This window comes from Mus musculus, chromosome 13, assembly GCF_000001635.26.
Source record: "Mus musculus strain C57BL/6J chromosome 13, GRCm38.p6 C57BL/6J".
Classification (NCBI taxonomy): Eukaryota; Metazoa; Chordata; class Mammalia; order Rodentia; family Muridae; genus Mus; species Mus musculus.
The window spans coordinates 73,539,821-73,558,730 of record NC_000079.6 but is presented as its reverse complement, the minus strand read 5'-3'; the positions used below and the strand labels follow the sequence as shown (position 1 = coordinate 73,558,730).

Below are 18,910 nucleotides of genomic sequence, written 5' to 3'. Positions count from 1 at the left end.
CTGCCTCTGCCTCCCGAGTGCTGGGATTAAAGGTGTGCGCCACCACGCCTGGCTTTCCCCATATCTTTTAACCTAGAATAACCCCTTCCTTTACTTAACAAACCTTCAACCTATGAGAACTTGGGACTCCTAAAGATAGACCTTGGTTCATAGGGCCTTGAGGCAGCTCAGCCCTGCAGACAACTAACACAGAGTCACAGATCATGCTCTTGGTGCCAACCTAGACACACACACATATACAAGTGAAGTATCTTATGACCCCTCCTCAACTAAACCTGCCTATGAAGGAGTCAGATATATAGGCTGGTCTGCATCTGCTGACTTCATAGGATAGGAAGGAATTACTTCTGAGCCACAGACTGGGCCTCTGAAGCATGTTCAGGAGCCCTGTCACAAAGCCTTACTATCCCAAAGGACTGCCAACCATGACCCGGTGCTGCACTCACAGATGCCTCACAGAGACGGTAGAAGTCCACACTGAGGTATGCTCTGATGCCATCCATGGCCCCAGGGAGGGTGACTCCACGCAGGAGCAGGGCTGTGAGGACTACATAGGGCATGGTAGCTGTGATCCACACCACCTGGGAGAGAAGACAGTACTTTTAAGGAACATGAGTCGCCTGCAGTGGGACTTTGCAAGTGATTAGAGGTATGAGGTCAGGGAAGGCAATATCTGTTAGTGTTGGAGGGTTTCAGGTGTTGGCACATGCATTATCACAGGATAATTTGGTTAAAATTGCCATGTGTACCCATACCAATATAACTCCCAAGTATTTTAATCAGTAAGAAAATATTTTAAGTTCATGCTGGACACACCATTATGAACAATGTTCTCCATGCTGTACCCTAAACATAATGTCTATCCTCATCCACCATGATCATGTATCCCCTGCTTCCACCAAATCATGGTCACATGTCCACTCACATTCAACCATAGTCATACATCCCCTCTTTACCTAAACATGGCCATGTATCCACAGCCAAACCAAACTATAGCTACCTGTCTACTCTCAACTCAGCCATGACCACCAGTCTACTTTCTACTCAACCATGCTCATGTTCCCACCCACCAAACATCACCTCATATCCACCTACCCACCCATATACACATGTCTATATGTGCAGTAAAGGCTACATGACAACTTACCCAACCATGGTCTCATGATCATCCATCCAGTAATGGCTACATGTCCATACACCAATCACAACCACATATCATCCACTGATCACTGCTACATGTTCACCCACCTACCCATGGCTACATGTCATTTACCAGCCTTAGCCATATGCCACCCATCAACCATGGTCACAAGTTCACCCACTCAACATGGCCACATGGCCACTTACCAACCACGGCCATGTGCCCAGTCACCCAACCATGGCCATGTATACACCCATGCAAACATAACCACATGTTACTCTACCCAACTATGGCCATGAGTCTACTCACCAACTGTGCCAACGTATCTGCTCACACACCATGGCCATATGTTTATCTACCCACTCACCCACAACCATGTGTTCTCAGGTCCTCTTGGCTAGTACCTCACCTTCCCTGAAGTCTTTACTCCCTTCCACAGGCTGAAGTAGAGCAGAACAATGACCAGCACCAGGCAGGCTGTGAGCTGCCACCGTGGAGGGCCCAGGTCATCAATGCCACGACTCTGATGGAGGTGCAGCACACCACGCCTGAAGGAGAGAGGCAACAAGTGATTCTGGAGGAAGCAACTGCTTCCCAGGATAGGAATGGAACAGCTGAGCTAGTCCTATCCTCCTCATCTTTGTCATATGGAAAGTATCTGGTATGATCTGATAAGTATAAGTATAGTCAGATCACCCTTCCTACTGTTACTGAACTCTGTTAAGATGGACAGAGAAGCTAGGTGCCTTGTCAGGAAACCTGAAGAAGGTCAGCACTACCCTGCTCCAGCATCAGATCTGATTGTTTGGAGCTGAGAGGGAATTGGCAGCTTGGGTCTACAGAGAAATGGAGATCTGAGAAAGTAGAAGGTACTGAGTGAAGCTACAATGAGCTGCTGTCTTACAACAGTCCCAGGATCCTTTGCAGGGATGAATCTAGAAAGGCTCTGGGCAGTAAATCTGCATACCCATGCTCCTGTGCATTCTGTGTTGACCTCTCTTGCCTTTGCTTGCATAGTTCCTGACTCTAGTAGGAAGTGCGATGCAGCTGCACTCATCTTTGAGGGAAGCCATGCTAAGGCGAATGTGTGGAATGTATACTTGCTTCCGATGAACAAGGCAATGTAGGGTGGGGTGGCTGCATCGCCATCACAGACAGAGGCTTTCAGCCCCTAGTTGTTCTAATGCTGCTTCTGCCTAAGGAAGCAGAGGACTGCATAGTGAAAGTAGCCACCACAGCCCAGATTTGTTTTTACTGTGGGTCAGATGCGGTTTCCCTGGAAGTTAATGCCCAGCTTCACAATGGAGCACAAGTAACCCCAACTTTCTGGAGATTTTTGTTAGAAACATGTAGCACAGCACCAAGTTGGAGAACTTTGATCCTCGAAGTCTAGAAACACAGCTGGGGTGCTAGTTGTTGCCATCAGAAACAGTGCAGCACTGAAAAGCTGGCTCAACCCTCCAAACATACTCCAATAGCAGTCAGGGTCAAGGACCCCAGATAGGGGTCCCAGTCTGGTAAGGGTAAGGGGACAGACAGTTGAAACATGAGAGTTTTACCGTCATTCTCTTCTTACAGAGCATAAATTGCTTGCTCAGCATCCTGTCTAGTAGGGGTACTGTGCAAGCTCTTAGCATGTAGGCATGCAGCTAGAATCACCTGTGCTAAAGGAGATAGGCAGTGCACTGTATGGTAGTGTTATTGGCCATATCTGGTAATGGGGATTCTTAAGTCTCCTACCCTTACCCCAGATGCTGTGAAGTGTTCCTTGCTTTGCTGTCCCAGTGGGACCCCATTTCTTATAGTTTCCAGCATTGCCTGGGCCCAGGGACAAGGGATAGGGGATGAGGGCAGGCATACAACATGCCACAGCTGTTCAGCTCTTCCCAAAGGAAGAAGGTGGTACTTAGAAAGATTATGGCCACATAGGGTGGGACTCCTGAAGCTACTGCTCCACATGGCATTACCAAGGACCATGCCAAGTCACTATTGATATGAGCTGGACTTCACTGCTTTGGCTTCATTTTTATTTAGTAGTAAGCCTTGATGCTTTGGAGTGTTTAAGAACTCATAGTCTGAAAGCTGGGGAGATGGTAAGTAGGCAATGTACCTGTGCTGTAAGCATTAGGAACTGAGTTTGAATTTCCAGCATTAGAAGGTAGGTCTGCTGCCTTCTAATATATAAATATAACCCCAGTGCTAGAGTTCGATGCAGAAGGCAGGAGGATCCCTCTAACTCGTTGGTCAGCTAGCTTAGCCAAATCAGTGAGCTCCAGGTTCAGTGAGAGACCGTGTCCCAGAAATGATAAGGGGAAGAGTGACTGAGGAAGATACCCTGTAACAGTCTCTGAACGCCACATATGCACACACACACACACACACACACACACACACACACACACACGGACCTACATGAATACATACATACAACATATAAGTCCATCCAATAAAATGGAAAGTGATTAGAGAAGACAGTCAGAGTTGACCTCTGTCCTCAACATAGACATACACATACATGAATACCTCATGTATTCACACATGTATGCATATCTACATGAGCACATGTTCATATCTACATAAACATACACACATGCATAAGCACCTACATGTATGTGTACACATCCACACAATGCACATACATTGTACACACATAAATGCATGGCACACACACAAACGATCTCGTGGACAATTTAGAAGAAAATCCAGCCCCGCGAGCCCCACCTCCGCCTACTATTCACCTCCCTGGCTGGCTATAACATGGGAACTAGCCCCACCAATAGCCACAGAAAGCCACACATTGCACAGTAGGGGCACTACTCTTGAGAGTGGAGCCTGCAGTCAACAAGTAAGGTGACTTAGGGATGATGTACAGAAATTTCTGAAGCTTATGCAATGTGAAGGGACAGAGATGGTTAGCTTAGTATCTCACCAGCACTGAGAAAGACTACAGTAACAGTGCTCTTGTGTTCTCGTCCAAGCTGAGATCCTGACTACGTGTCTTTTGCCCTGACTGGAATCTGTACCAGTGGCATCATGGATACAGTCTCTCTGGGTCCCTTCTCCCCATTTTACAGATAGAGGAACCAAGGCATAGAGAAAATAAGCTCTGCCAACAAGTAGCAAAGTTAGGATTTGGGCCCAAATTTCTACCTCTAGCCCCTGGACCCTAGCCCTTCTGGAAGGGGAACCAGATACCTGGGTTCAGACAGAACCCAGGTCTGAGATTTGGGTGGCAGGCACATGGGGATGAATCTAGCCAGTGCCCACTTTCACCTCCAGGAGCCCTCACCCCTGCCAGGATAGGTCAGGGTTCTGAGATCAGTTCTGGGTGTTGCTGAGCATAGAGAATGGACTGGAGCTCAGAGAGCCCAAGAAACGTCCCATTGAAGGACAGAGTCTTGGAAAGAAGGTCCCTTCTAGAAATGAAATCCTCGCTGAACACCAGGGTGCAGTCTGCAGGAAACTAAGACCAGGAGTTATATACACTGGAGCTGGAGCTGATGTTATCACAGCTCATCCCAGGCTAACAGTCATTCCCTAGCCATGGAAAAGGACTTATTGGTCACACAAAGTCATGAAAGCACAGATGCTAAACTATACTTCAAGAGAAACTTCTAGAGCCACATGCACAAAGCTGAAGAATCAAGGCACCCATTCACCTGACCTCCCAGGACAGACCTCATGTCCCTAAAGGAAGACAAATACTAAATACTATCATAAAAAGTAAAGGTCACCAGGTCTACTATCTAATAAAAATGATTGGACTCCATCCTGTATTGTAGAGTTTGCTGCCTGTAATCCCAGTATTGGAGAAGCAGCAGCAGGAGGACTAAAACTCTGAGACCAACCTAGGCTTCACGGTAAGACCTTGTCACAAACCAATGGGACAAAATGGTTTGTGCTAGCATTTCCAAGAGTAGTAAAAAGCCACCAGTTACAACCAGCAGCCTGACACTAACTCAGTGTTCTGACCTTGGTTCTTCATTTGTTTTTGTTTCTCACAAATATATTCTTACCTCATAGTGAAGTACTAAGACTGAAAGTGGGACTATGTAGCTGGTCTGGCAGGCATGAGAATATTCTAAAAAGACACTTGTGCACCTTACCTTTGGACATTAGACTATTGAGATAATGGATCATAAGAAACAGGAGTTTCCCTAGGAATATCATGCTGGTAGAAGAGAAAGCCAGAGTCTGGGCCAGACTGAGGGAACACTTTTCTCTGAAGAGAAATTTACAAATTGTTATACCACCTTAGGAAAGAGACAATGGTGGATCAGTATTGTGTGGCCACACCACGTCTGACTGCTTAGTTATGCATTAAGTCTGGTCCCTCCTTAAACTTTATCCTAATGTTGAGACCCCTAAAGATGGACTTGGTATTTATATAGTTGAAATGTTTTGTCCCTTTTCTCAATGTGAACATATTGAATAAACCTCCTATTTCTGTTTTTCACTATTAATCTGGTTCTTATGATTGGCTTAACGAAGGAAAAAAAACTAATAAGTAAAATCATCTGGTAACGTCACACCACATAAAAATGTACATAAAAATGTGCTGCTATGACATTTGTAAATAATTCCTGTGCTAACATCACACAAGAGACACCGGGAAGTTGAGAGGAATACAGTGGGCTATTAAGGATGTAAAAAATAGGATGACACAATTGGGAGGTGAACGGGTAAAGAAAGACCTACGGTGTTAATGTTATCTACCAAAAATGGGTAGTCTAAAGGTTATTACACAATAGTGCAAATAAATATAAGAATGAGAGTCAAATAATTCAAAAGAGCAGGAAGATATAAAACAAATAAAAAAGAGGTGAGACAAATAGAGAAAACAAATAGAGAAAACACCGAGAGAGAGGATCTAAACTCACCCACACTAGCAACTTCTGGAATTCCAATGAAAAGACAGAGATTGTTTGTTATACCAACTCTAAGCTGCTTCGCAGTCACTCACTTCCAATGTGACACACTGAGGTTATAATCAAAAGGATGAAACAGGCTTACCAGGCAGCCACTAATTATAAAAAAAGGACAGACATGCTTATAGCTACACACAGTGAATTCGTAAGGAGGCATACAACCAAGAGGAACATTTGCTGATGCTAAAGGGACAAAATGAAGGCTTGATATTTGTGAACATGTGTATTTCAGGACACCCAATCATCAGGGCCAGGGAGAGAGAGAGAGAGAGAGAGAGAGAGAGAGAGAGAGAGAGAGAGAGAGAAGTGAGTAAAGACATTTGCCACCAAGGAGAGAACTGTCTCCCACAAGTCGTCTTCTGACCTCCATATGCAGGCCACAGTGTCATAAATACTCGTGCATTCTGGAGCGCACACACTCACACACACACAGAGTGAGTAAATAAAAATAAATAAATAAATAAATAAATAAATAAATAAATGTAATAGAACAAAAAGCTGCAGATGAAGCAATAACCATTAGTGCTATAAAGAGTAAGAGACCAAAATCACAATTCTAATTGAGATTTCAAAGACCATTCTCAGTAACTTATTAAACAAATAAACAAGTAAACAAAAAAAATCACTAAGACCTGAAAATGCATAGCTGACATTCATATAATGCTATATGTTTCACAGACTAGCCTTGAATTCCTGGGCTCAAGTGACCTTCCCACCTTAGACCCTCAAGTTCTGGGACCACAAGAATGCACCACGCACCTTGGCTGGGATGTATGTAGAACAACCTTACAGGCTTGTCTACCGCTTAGTCTTATGGAAGCATTTTTTAAATTGAGGTTCTCTCCTTTTGGATGACTTTAGTTTTGTCAAATTGATCTAAAACTATCCAACACAGGGTGTAACTTTATGGTAGATTCCTTGTCTAGCATATTCAAAGGTCTGGGTTCAAGACACGTAACAAACAAAGAGACAAATGCCAGTGAAATAAAAGTAAGTTTGTGAATTGGTCAATGGACACTCTCTAGACTACCCATCCCATGAGGACACATCCTTTCATTTTTCTCCTGAAGTAGTTTCTATCACTTTTATCTAGTGGATGCTGCCCAGATGGGAAGTTGCTAGAAGAGATGGCTGACTGGGACATGGAGCCTGCTGTAGTCAGTCTCCATGACATCCCTTTCATTGTTGTCCTTGGTAGACATGGGCTAAGCTGACTATAGGCACAGTAACCAGTTCTGTGTGTAGGGCTGGCCATATCTGAGGAGCATACCTCATCCTGGACAGCTGGGCTGTAGAGTCAGAGCCTGGGAAATGACACAACCAGTGTTTGCTGTCCCACCAAAGCCTGGCTGCTGTTCACCAAGGATGAAGTAGACACACTTACACTGCTCTTTTCATGTCTGTTCCTACCATGTCTTAGCTGTCATATCCATGATGTGACATCACACAAGTACAGGAAGGCTGGGACTGCTCCCTACGGATGCCTGTGTCATTGGACACATCTTTCTTGTCAACCGCTAGCTTGGTCTTTACACACTTCATAGGGCAATCTACATTGTCTATTTGTCAGCTCCCCATCTACGTCCCAGTCACCATTAGTAATAGATTAGTGTGTGGCCAGGGCTACAAGCCTTCACAGAGTACAGAGTTGGATACCTCTGCTCAGCAGCCTTCCTTTCCAGACTTCCACAGCTTAATTTTTAAAAGATAACATTATTTCCTTCAGTATCTACTACATAGACTAATTATACTTTCCCTCTAATTTCCTTATTTGAAAATCACATAGAAACCAGCGCTTCCAATGTCTTCCAAAGAGAAATCAGGAGGTTCCCCAGACCCCTCACTCATGCTGACATCTTTGCTCTTTCCAAGTATTTTAAACCACATTTCAGTTCATCTAGCAGTTGTGAAAGACACATGAGCTCACAAACCTACTCACCCTTTTCTCTGTGTATATGCTAACCGCAGCTCAAGCTTGACTTGACTCTTAGCTTCCTTTAGTGCAATGGATGGATCCTCCAAACAAACCCTGCAGCTAGGGTCCTTAGACACTGCTTTCCTCACAGTCTTGCTGATCCCCGTCCGTAGGTCAGATACTGCTCCCACAGATAGGGACACATAACAACCTTACTCATTATATGTATGTAATGTTTCTCCTTAAAATGTTCAGTAAGGGAACTGTAATAGTGAATAGGCCTTAAGACTACCCTAATCCTAACTAAGTGAAAAGTTAGAGAGACAGTATCCAAATTAACAGAATCAGAAATGAAAAGACATAACACCAGACACCGAGGAATCCTAAGAATCATCAGGTATTACTTCAAAAGCCTGTATTCCACAAAATTGGAAAATCCATATCAACTGGACAATTTTCTTGATAGATACCACTTACTAAAGTTAAGTCAAGATCAGGTAAACTATCTAAACAGTCCTATAACCTCTAAGAAAATAGAAGCAGCCGGGCGGTGGTGGGGCAAGCCTTTAATCCCAGCAGTTGGGAGGCAGAGGCAGGCGGATTTCTGAGTTCAAGGCCAGCCTGATCTACAAAGTGATTTCCAGGACAGCCAGGGCTACACAGAGAAACCCTGTCTCAAAGCCCCCAACCAAAAAAAGAAAATAGAAGCAGTCATTAAAAGTCTCCCAATATGGGGGGAGGGGAGTCCGGGGCCAAACTTTCAAAGAGGAACTAATAGCTATACTCCTCAAACTACTCCACAAAATAAAATCATAAGGAACACTGCCAAACTCATCACAGGGTGAAGCCACAGTCATCCTGATACATGAAGTACACAAAGACTCAAAAAAGAAAGAATTTCAGACCAATTTCCCTGAGGAACATTGATATAAAAATACTCAATAACATACTTGCAAACATCAAAAACATCATCTACCATGATCAAGTAAGCACTATCCCAGGGATGCAGGGATGGTTCAATATATGAAAATCCATCAATGTAATCTACCAAATAAACAAACTGAAAGACAAAAATCACATGATTGTCTTTTTTTTTTTTTTTTGGTTTTTTAAGACATGATTATCTTATCAGATGCCATAAAAGTCTTTGACAAAATCCAACACCCCTTCATGTTAAAATTTTGGAGAGATCAGGGTTATAAGGCACATACCTAAACACAATAAAGGCAGTATTCAGTAAGCCAATAGCCAATATCAAATTAAATGGAGCTTAAAGCACTCCCACTAACATCAGGGACAAGGCTGTTCACTCTCTCCCTATCTCTTCAATATAGTACTTGAAGTCCTAGCTAGAGCAATATGACAACTAAAAGGAGACTAAGGGGAAACAAATTAAAAAGGAAGAAGTGAAAGTATTGCTATTCTCAGATGATATGATAGTATACATAAGTAACCCCCCAAAATTTTACTGGAGAACACCTTCAGCAATGTGGCTGGATACAAAATTAACTCAAAACAATCAATAGCCCTCCTTTAAACAAATGGTAAATGGACTGAGAGAGAAATAGGGAAATAACACCCTTTACAATAGCCACAAATAATATATCTTGGTGAAACTCTAACCAAGGAAGTGAAAGATGTGTATGACAAAACTTCAAGTTTCTGAAGAAATAAGTTGAAGACATCAGAAGATGGAAAGACTGCCCATGCTCATAGATCAATAGGATTAACATAGTAATAATCTTACCAAAACCAATCTGCAGATTCAATGCAATTCCCATTAGAATTGCATTAAATTCTAGAATTGCATTGAATTCATAGTTGCAATTCCCAACTCAATTCTTTACAGACCTTTAAAGAGAAATTCTCAACTTCATATGGAAAGACAAAACCCTCAGGGTACCCCAAACAATCCTGTACAGTAAAAGAACTTCTGGAAGTATCACCATCCCTGACCTCAAGCTGTACTACAATACTAATAAAAATTGCATAGTATTGGTACAGAAACAGACAGGTTGAACAATGAAATCAAATCAAACACACCGAAATACTGAAACTCACATACCTATAAACACTTGATTTTTTGACAAAGAAGCCAAAACCATACAATGGAAAAAAAAGGAAGCACCTACAATAATTGGTGTTGGTCTTTTGGATGTCTGCATGTAGAAGAATGAAAATAGATCCATATTTATCATCCTGCACTTAACTCAAGTCCAAGTGGATCAGAGACCTCAACATAAAATGGGATATACTAAATCTAATAGAAGAAAAAGTTGGGGAATAGCCTTGAACACACTGTCACAGGAGACAACTTCCTGAACAGAACACTAATGGCTCAGGCACTAAAGTCAACATCAATAAATGGGACCTCTGACACTATAAAGCTTCTGTGAAGCAGGGGACACCGTCAATAGGACAAAACAGCAGCCTACAGGGTGGGAAAAGATTTTCATTAACCCTAAATTCAACAGAGGACTAACATCCAAAATATATAAAGAACTCAAGAAGTTAAACTCCAACAAACCAAATAACTCAATAAAAAATAGGGTACAAAACTAAACAGAATCCTCAACTGAGGAATCTCTAATGGCCATGAAGCATTTTAAAAAATGTTCATCATTCTTAGTCATCAGGGAAATGCAAATCAAAATGACTGAGATTCCATCTTACACCTGTCAGAATAGAATAAGATTTAAAAAAACTCAAGCACAGTACATACTGTTGTGGTAAAGAGAACACTCCTCCATTGATGGTGGGAGTGCCAACTTGCATAACCACTGGAAATCAATTTGGTGATTTCTAAGAAAATTGGGAATAGTTTTACCTTAAGAGCTGGCTCTACCACTACTGGGCATATACCCAAAAATGCTCCACCATGCCACAAGGACACTTGCTGAACTATGTTCATAGCAGCTTTATTTGTAATGACCAGAAACTGAAAACAACCTAGATGTCCCTCAACCAATTAATGGATAAAGAAAATATGGTACATTTATGCAATGAAATACTACTCGGTTATTAAAAACAAAGACATCATGAAAATATGTAGGCAAATGGATGGAACTAGAAAATATCATCCTGAGTGAGGTAACCCAGACCCAGAAAGACACACATGGTATGTACTCACTTATAAGTGGATATTAGCCATACAGTACAGGTCAACCATGGTATAATCCACAGTCGCAAAGAAGCTAAGTAACAGGGAAGGTGCAAGGGATGATCCTTGAATCTTATTCAGAATGTAATATAAAATAGACATCAGAGGTAGATGAAGAGTCAAAACTGGGTGGGAGAGGGCATGGAGATCAGGAGAGGGCTGGGAGGCAGAATGGAAGTCCATGTGGGGATATCTCTAGGCTGAGTTAGAAACTTGGGACAAGGGAAGTCCCCAGAAGTCTATGAGGGTGACCCCAGAAGATACTCCTAGCTGCTGGAGATATGAAGACTGAAGTGGTCACCTCCTGTAGCCAGGCAAGACTTCCAGTGGAGGGAGGGGGACACCAATCTACCCACAAAACCTTCAATCCAAAAAGTGTCTGGCCTACAAGATGTGTAGGGACAAAGACGGAACAGAGATTGAGGGAATGGCCAATCAATGACTGGCCCAACTTAAGACCTACCCCATGGGGATAAAACCAACCCCTGACACTATTAATGATACTGATATGCTTATAGATAGGAGCCTAGCACAACTGTCATTTAAGAGGCTTCACTTAGCAGCTGATGGAAACAGATGCAGAGACTCATAGCCCAATACTAGGTGGAGCTTGGGTAGTAGACTTGTGGAAGAGTGGGGGAAAGGATTGAGGAAGCCGAATGGATCAAGGAAACCACAAGAAGACCGATAGTGTTGGCTAACCTGGGCCCATGGAGGCTCACAGAGACAGAACCAACAACCCATGAGCATGCAGGGGCTGGACCTAGGTCCCCTATACATTTGTAGCAGATGAGCAGCTTGGTCTTCACCTAACAATTGAAGCAGGGTGGGGTTGTCTTTGACTCTGCTGCCTGCCTTTGGATTCCTGTCTTTTAGCTGGGCTGCCTTGTCTGGCCTCAGTTGGAGAGGTTGTGCTTAGTCCTGCTGCAACTTGATGTGCCCGAGTGGATTTGTACCTATGGGGTGCTTTCCTTTCTCTGAGGAGAAGGAGAAAGGATAATAAGGGGAGGGGCTTGTGAAGGCGTGGCTGGGAGGAGAGGCGGTAGGCTGCAATTGGAATGTAAAGTGAATTTTAAAAAGTGCACTGAAATCTACTTCAACAGATGGTGGAAGTATTCTTTGAGAAATACCATTCTTTCTTATTTGCTTGCCATAGGAAAACCTCTATCTAAACATTCAGAGCAGTGTCTCCTTTCACCTCCCCAGAATCTCAGTACCTCTAATGAGCACCACTTTTAAAACTTTAAAGGTAGGGCATTTTGTTTTGCAAATGAACCTGCTTTCCCTTAAAGCAGAAATGGCTTCATTTCTATTGGCCAAAGCCACTTCTGCTAAGCTTTTGATTCTTCTTTGTAGTCCAGGCTGGCTTTGAATTTGCAGTTCTCCTGCTTCAGCCTATTGAGTACTAAGATCAGAAGCACTGGGCCAGCTACAGGTTCTTCTGCTAAGTGGTAAGTAAACTCTTATATATTTAAACATAGGTAGTAAGACATTTTCAAATAGACCAGTGAGAGTTCAGTCCTACCAAAAAAAGTCAGTGTCCATGGGGAAATCCCAATCTTGACAGCAACTGATTCAATGCTGTTTCCCCTTGTCTGTCACAGAAGCCACACTTCAGCATTCCCTGCCTTAACTGGGCAAGCCAGCACCAGCAGTGTCCCAAGAGAGACAGGCAGCTCCAGAGTCCCATGGAGGAGCCAGACTTCCTTGCATGTTTGTAAATTTACATCTCCATAGCTGCCACCTTGAAAATCATTCAGAGGAAAATATTGCCTTTGATGATGTGGCTCTTTGTGGTAAACATTAACATTCATACACAGATATATACTTGTGATGTGTACATACATAAGCACATGTGTTCACAGATGTGCACACACATATGAGTGAATGTATGCATGCACACATGCCTAGACTTCAAGAGAGGTCAATAGTGGGCCTATGGGGGCAAGTATTGCAGCCCTTCCAGGATAGGCCACCTTATGATAAAGAAGGGTATAGAAGAGCTGATGGGAGACAGGACTCAGGAAAACAAATTTCAGGGGGGTTACTAGCTTACAGGTAGATTGTGGAAGGTTGGGCCTGGCAAGGAGACAGAAAACTAGGAAGGCATTGGGGAAGGAAAACTAGCACCATGCATGGGAAAGGGCTACAGCAAAGTAAATGAAGAAATCTTTCTAAAGGAGAAAATCTCATGGCAAGGGGACATCCCTTACAACCTATCAGCAGCCTGCCTAAGTTGAGGCACCCAGGCAGCGATGCTCAGAGAGCTCCCTTTCTGGAGCTAATCGAGAACTTGCTTGTTTTGTGCCTTCTGTCCTGGGAGCCTGAAGCCAGAGCTCCTCTTCCTTCCTTTTAAGCAATGCTGCAGTATCTTTAGCAGCTTCCTCCCACCCACTAGAGGGGCAGGATAGAACAACTGAGCAACAGTCCAGGGTCCATCCCTCCTGAGGCCCCCATCATTAGAGTTTGGCTAAGCATGTATGGGACTATCCTTATGCGATAATACTGCATAAAGAACAGGACTCGGCAGCTACGTACGGGCAAGGATAGGGACTTGTTCAGCACAGCTTTGAGAACAAGGTGGGGTGGTGTCCTCTGTGTCGAAACTGAGTTCCCAGACCTGCAAACCCTCCCATTCTCCAGGCAGGGCAGGAAGAACAGACCACTCACTTACTCAAAATACTCAGCAGCGGGTGTGGTCCCAAAGGTGTCGTTGAGGCCCAGGCCATCGCTAGAGTTGCTGCTATGTGCATCAGAGCAGTTGGGGCTGTTCCAGGTGTTGTTGCAGTGGATCCATGGGAGGTCCATGGTGAAGGAGGAGAAGAAGTAGTGCAGTGCCCATGCAATGATGACATTGTAGAAGAAGCCCACGTAGAAAGAGATGAGGATGACAGTGAAGCCCACACCTGTGGTGACAGTAGAGCCAGCATCAGCAGCATGCCCCTTTCCGTCGTCTACTCACCCTGAGCTGGTGCATTGACATCCCTTGCACTCCACAGCACCATAACACACAGGAAAGATGGGTAAGACCTTATTCTGTGATTATAGAGAAGGGGTTGCCACTCTTCAAAATTGTCTGTATCTACCAGAGAGAGACATCAGTATGTCTCAGAGAGACGATGAGAATCAGAAGGATTATCAAAGATCATCAAAGAGTATCTAAGACCACTCTCTGAGCATTCAGCAAACCCCTATGGGTCAGCCATAGATACACTTGACCATCCAGGGTCACCCACAGCCACACAGAATTCTTATGGCCATTTGTTTCCACCACAGTTACTCAAAAAACAGCCAGGGTAATTTAGGCCCCATCTAGGGTCATCTACAGCTTTGTTGAATCACCAAGGAAAGCCAAACAAAGTTATCTATGGCTACTAGATCCACAACAAATTTTTAGAATTATCCACAACCATAAGGGCCGCCAGAAACACCCAAGTTAACAGAGCCAACAAAGGCCACCTAGAGTCACCCAGAAATGTCCAAAGCTTCAGAGCCATCGTGAATCATTAAGAGCCAACTAGGACATTTTTTGGCCATCCACAAGAACCCAGGTTTATCCAAAACTATCAAAGGGTAAACAAGATTGCCATGATTACTAAGGAAAATAGAGGGCCACCCAGAATTCTCTCGCCGTTTCCTTCCATACAGGTCCAGCCTCCCACTCAGGAATCCGGTTAGTGTGGCCACAGGCAGCTTACACAGAATCATATGGACCATACACAACCATCTATACCCATCCATATCTGTTAAGACCACCCTGAGTGTCTCAAGCCATTGGAACCTACTCATGCCCTTTCCCCAAGTCACCTAGCATGTTCACAGCCACTCAGAACTGTTCAGGTACAGGTAGACTGGCAAGAGACAGGTTAGCCCAACTTCTCCTGAGGGACTGTTCAGTCTTTTTTATCTCACAGTTGTGCTGGACCTTTTAACTGTCATCTTCATTGTCCATGTAGAGCTTAAATTTATGCGCCATGAAAATACAGATGATTTTCTTAGACTTTTGAAGAGATGAAGAAGGAAAGAGAAGGCATGAGGGAGATCAGAAAAATGAGCAGAAAAGACCCTCTGGGATTGTAGCTGGTGTAACATTGAACAAGCCAAGGGAGAGGGAGAGAGAGAGAGAGAGAGAGAGAGAGAGAGAGAGAGAGAGAGAGAGAGAGAGAGAACGAACAGGCGCTTCCATGATGGCACACAGACACTAAAACTGGCATTTGCTTCTTTGAGTAAAACTTCCCCAGCCTCAGGTTAGAGCTGTGAGGACATCTCTGACTGAGATCCCACACCTGGGGTTCACACATCCCTGCTTCTGCTCAAGCCTATAGACTTGTCTTTGGAATGGGTTGAAAGCTGCCGAGAAACAAGGATAGGACCACCAAAAACTAAGGCAGCAAGTTCACTGGACTCTGTTCACATTCTTGAGGTTCTCTCAGCTATCCAGTAACATAGCCACAGTCTTCTGTTCCCTACAAAGCTATCAGTACCAATGCCTGTTCATCCACTGTGCTCCAAGCCAAGTTATGAGAATTGCATCGTGCCGTGAAGCTCTTCAAAATGGTTTACTGATAGTTTACAAATAGAAAAAAAAAAATTGCTTTAGTGGTTTTGTGGAAGAGCTTTGCTCAGACAGCCTTTTATTCTGCCAGGATTGTCCTAGAATTTGCAATCCTTATGCCTCCAGTTCCTTAGTGCTGGGATTCTTGAGTACACCAGCACTCATACCCAACTACCGAGAGAGTTGTGCTGTGAGTAGGTCTATGTTTGAGCTAACTAGCTTTCTTGGGTTAGCCACAGCCCCGGGCACTGAACCTTTCCCCTTTTCCTGGCTTCCTGTTGGCCTTTCAGTCCTTGCGACTTCCAGCGAAGACTGAGGCACTGGTTGGTTGTATCCTGTGGAAATCTATGTCACACTCCACAGTCATGGAGCACGAATCTCAAAAAGTCCAGCAGATCCACTTCTGGCATCACACAGCTACAGGATACCACCAACTTGGACATGTCCTCTATTCAAGGACAGGCAGGCTGGGTCTCCAATTCAGTTCCAAACGGCCACCTGAAAACCAGATTTGGTTGAAGCTCGTGGCTACCACCACAGCCTCAGAAATGGTATATACTCCCTGGGTCACATTAGCACTGCTAGATAGTCTAGGATGGAATGACAAGAGCTATTTTCACCTGGAGCTCTTAGATTGAGCTCATTGACCTTGGCCCAACAAAGCTTGTATAGTAATTGGAGTTCAACACAAGAATTATCTCCTAAAGTCCCAGGGTTCCCAAGTGCCACAGTAGTCCTCCATTAGAAACCATTGATGGTGTCGGACAGTCCCGTGCAGTTCTCCTAAGTGCTGAATCTTACATTTTGAGCACAGTGGGGAACATCCAGTGCAGTAACATATCCAGAGGATCTGTCTGTCTCTAAAGCTGTGCATGGAGGTTTAGATAAGGTCCTTCTTAACACAGTTTTATACACTTACCAGTTACGAATCCTAAACTGAGAAGCCTGCTATCTGTGCCCAACAACCTCTGCATTTCACATTTCCATTGGGCAAGAGCAGCATGCTCATGAAGAGCATGCATGGGCTAAGCAGCTGTGAGAAGCCCTTTTGCTGCTCCTATTCAAAGCAGCAGTTTCTGGTCTTGGGTGTCAACCACTGGCCCACAGATGCTGCACAGGGGAACTGGGGCTCTGCTTTCTTCTATGCAGGTACTGTTCAAATACTTCTGAGAAAACCCAATGCTAATCTTTCAAGCGTCGTTTTCTCAGCATATGCCAACTACTGGAGGGGAATGTCACTGGGTCTCTTCCAAGAAGAGTCTTGAAGTCTCCTGGAACTCTATCTTCCTTGGGATGGCAGTGGGTCAGGATAAGGGTGATCCAAAGCTGGCTGGTGGTAAACAGGGCTGAGGTAGATTCAGGATTGGCTTTTAACTCATTGAGAAGTCCTTAGCCTTGTTCTCAGTGTCAGTATCTCCCATGAAGAAGGCACTGTGTTCTCCAGCTGGGATCTCCTGGGACAAGGGAGCTGACATCTGGGAAGTATCAATCACTGAGCAGGCTACCTAGACTCAGTGTAAGGTACCCCTGCCTCATAGTTCTTAGGCCTTTTATAAACATTCTGGGACTCACTGAACTAGGCAGATGATTGATAGATACATGATTGATAAATGTATGATATGTAGATAGAAGGATGAATGATAGATGACTGATAGGTGAACAGATAATATGTATATAGATGATAAGTAGATAAATGAGTAATAAATAGAGATAGATGGCAGATGATAGATAGATGATAGATTTTTTTTTTAATGGTGCTTGTTGGATAGACCATAAATAAGTAAGTAGATGGTTGATAGACACGTGGCAGATTCATAGGTATTTTTTTAACACCCTGACAAAAATACCATCACTTAGCTTTAGGGAAGCCTGGCCTGGGAGCAAGGCATGTTCTAGAAGATTCCTGGTCATACCAGTCTTTAAGGTATGACCCACAGTCATGTACATATATCCTCACAGTTTAGGAAGTTGGAACCTGCACATAACGTCATCACCTTGTTCTGAACCCCCAAAGACATAGCCATGTCTTTTGTGGGACACATCCCTGCATATTACCTTTCAGGACAGGGCAGATCTTCCAGACACCAGCAGCTCCTTCTCTGTTGAACTGCCCGAGAGCCAGCTCCATGTAGAAGAGGGGCATCCCGGCAATAACCATGAAGAGCAGGTAGGGCACCAGGAAGGCACCTGTGCATAGGACAGCAGCTTCAACTTGAGGGCCATGGGCGGGGCAGTTTTCATCATTTGTATGTGGACCCCAATGTTGCATCCTCAAGTATGACCTTGTCACCCAGCTTCCTGACTAAAGTGGAAGGCTCCTGTATAGCTACCACTCAAGGGGATATCCTGGATTGGTGGTGAACCTCCTTGCTTGCTGCAGCTGTTGTCAGTGTTGGACATAGTCCCCTTAATGCCTCTGGTTGTCCCCTGACCCCATGTCCTGAGCTCATCCAGAAGCAAGGCAGGCAAGGCCCTGAGCCATGTCTCAGCCCAGTCCCTAGCACTGCCTGCCTCTTCATGCCAGACCCCACTTTGTCTTGATCTTGTTTGCCCCTGAAGGTTATGGTCCTGGGATCTGTGACCCAATCCTGGTATTTACATCTCACCTTTCTGGGGACCAGAGCTGAATTTCTGCTGCCAGGAGGTTCCTGGAGCTGGATGGACTGTGGGGCTTGGGCTGCACAAAAGTCACCACACCCAACTCTGCTTTGTCCCCAAAATATGACTGTGGTTGAGGCAGAGATTGACCACAGCTTTCTTCTGGGGCTTAGATGAGCTAGGAGCCTCCTCACCTATGTCTTTGGGTCACCTACTGGAGCTGCTGAGACCTTGGGCATTAAGAGCACATAATGAGGCCACTGTGCTCATGGATTTGCTTCAGCTCTTCCTTCCCAAAGCAATTCTTCATACCCTGTAGCCACTCAGGGAGACCAAGCCATGACAACAGAGGCCTTTTGGGCTCAACTTGAATTTCTTTGGTAAATCTGTTCCTTGCCCTCTTTTTAGCCCTACTGCACAGCTATGGATGTAAAGCTGAGATGAGAAAGTAGGGGAGCCAGGCTTGGTGACAGAAACCCATAGTTCAAGCTACTCTAGAGGCCAGTGTTTAAGGCCTGTGTGATCTACAGAAAGAGTTCAAGAATTGCCTAGGAAACAGTGAAATCCTTACTCCAACTAAAAAATTCAAGAGGTCAATGGGTGTGACTCTGTG

At 44.3% G+C, this 18,910-nt stretch overlaps 1 protein-coding gene across 4 annotated transcripts in view; it reads right to left on the bottom strand.

Annotated features, from left to right (window-relative positions):
* Window positions 1-18,910, bottom strand: part of Slc6a3 (solute carrier family 6 (neurotransmitter transporter, dopamine), member 3) — a 42,545-nt gene that overhangs the window by 19,942 nt on the left and 3,693 nt on the right. For 3 of the 4 annotated variants that reach the window (XM_006517084.4, XM_017315377.2, NM_010020.3), the window contains exons 3-6: window positions 17,755-17,886; window positions 13,819-14,050; window positions 1,551-1,689; window positions 447-581 (exon numbers count right to left, since the gene is read on the bottom strand). In XM_006517084.4, the coding sequence (XP_006517147.1) occupies window positions 447-581; window positions 1,551-1,689; window positions 13,819-14,050; window positions 17,755-17,886 (638 nt within the window). The remainder of the gene's footprint in view (window positions 1-446; window positions 582-1,550; window positions 1,690-13,818; window positions 14,051-17,754; window positions 17,887-18,910) is intronic. The other variant, XM_006517083.4, reaches the window with a different exon arrangement.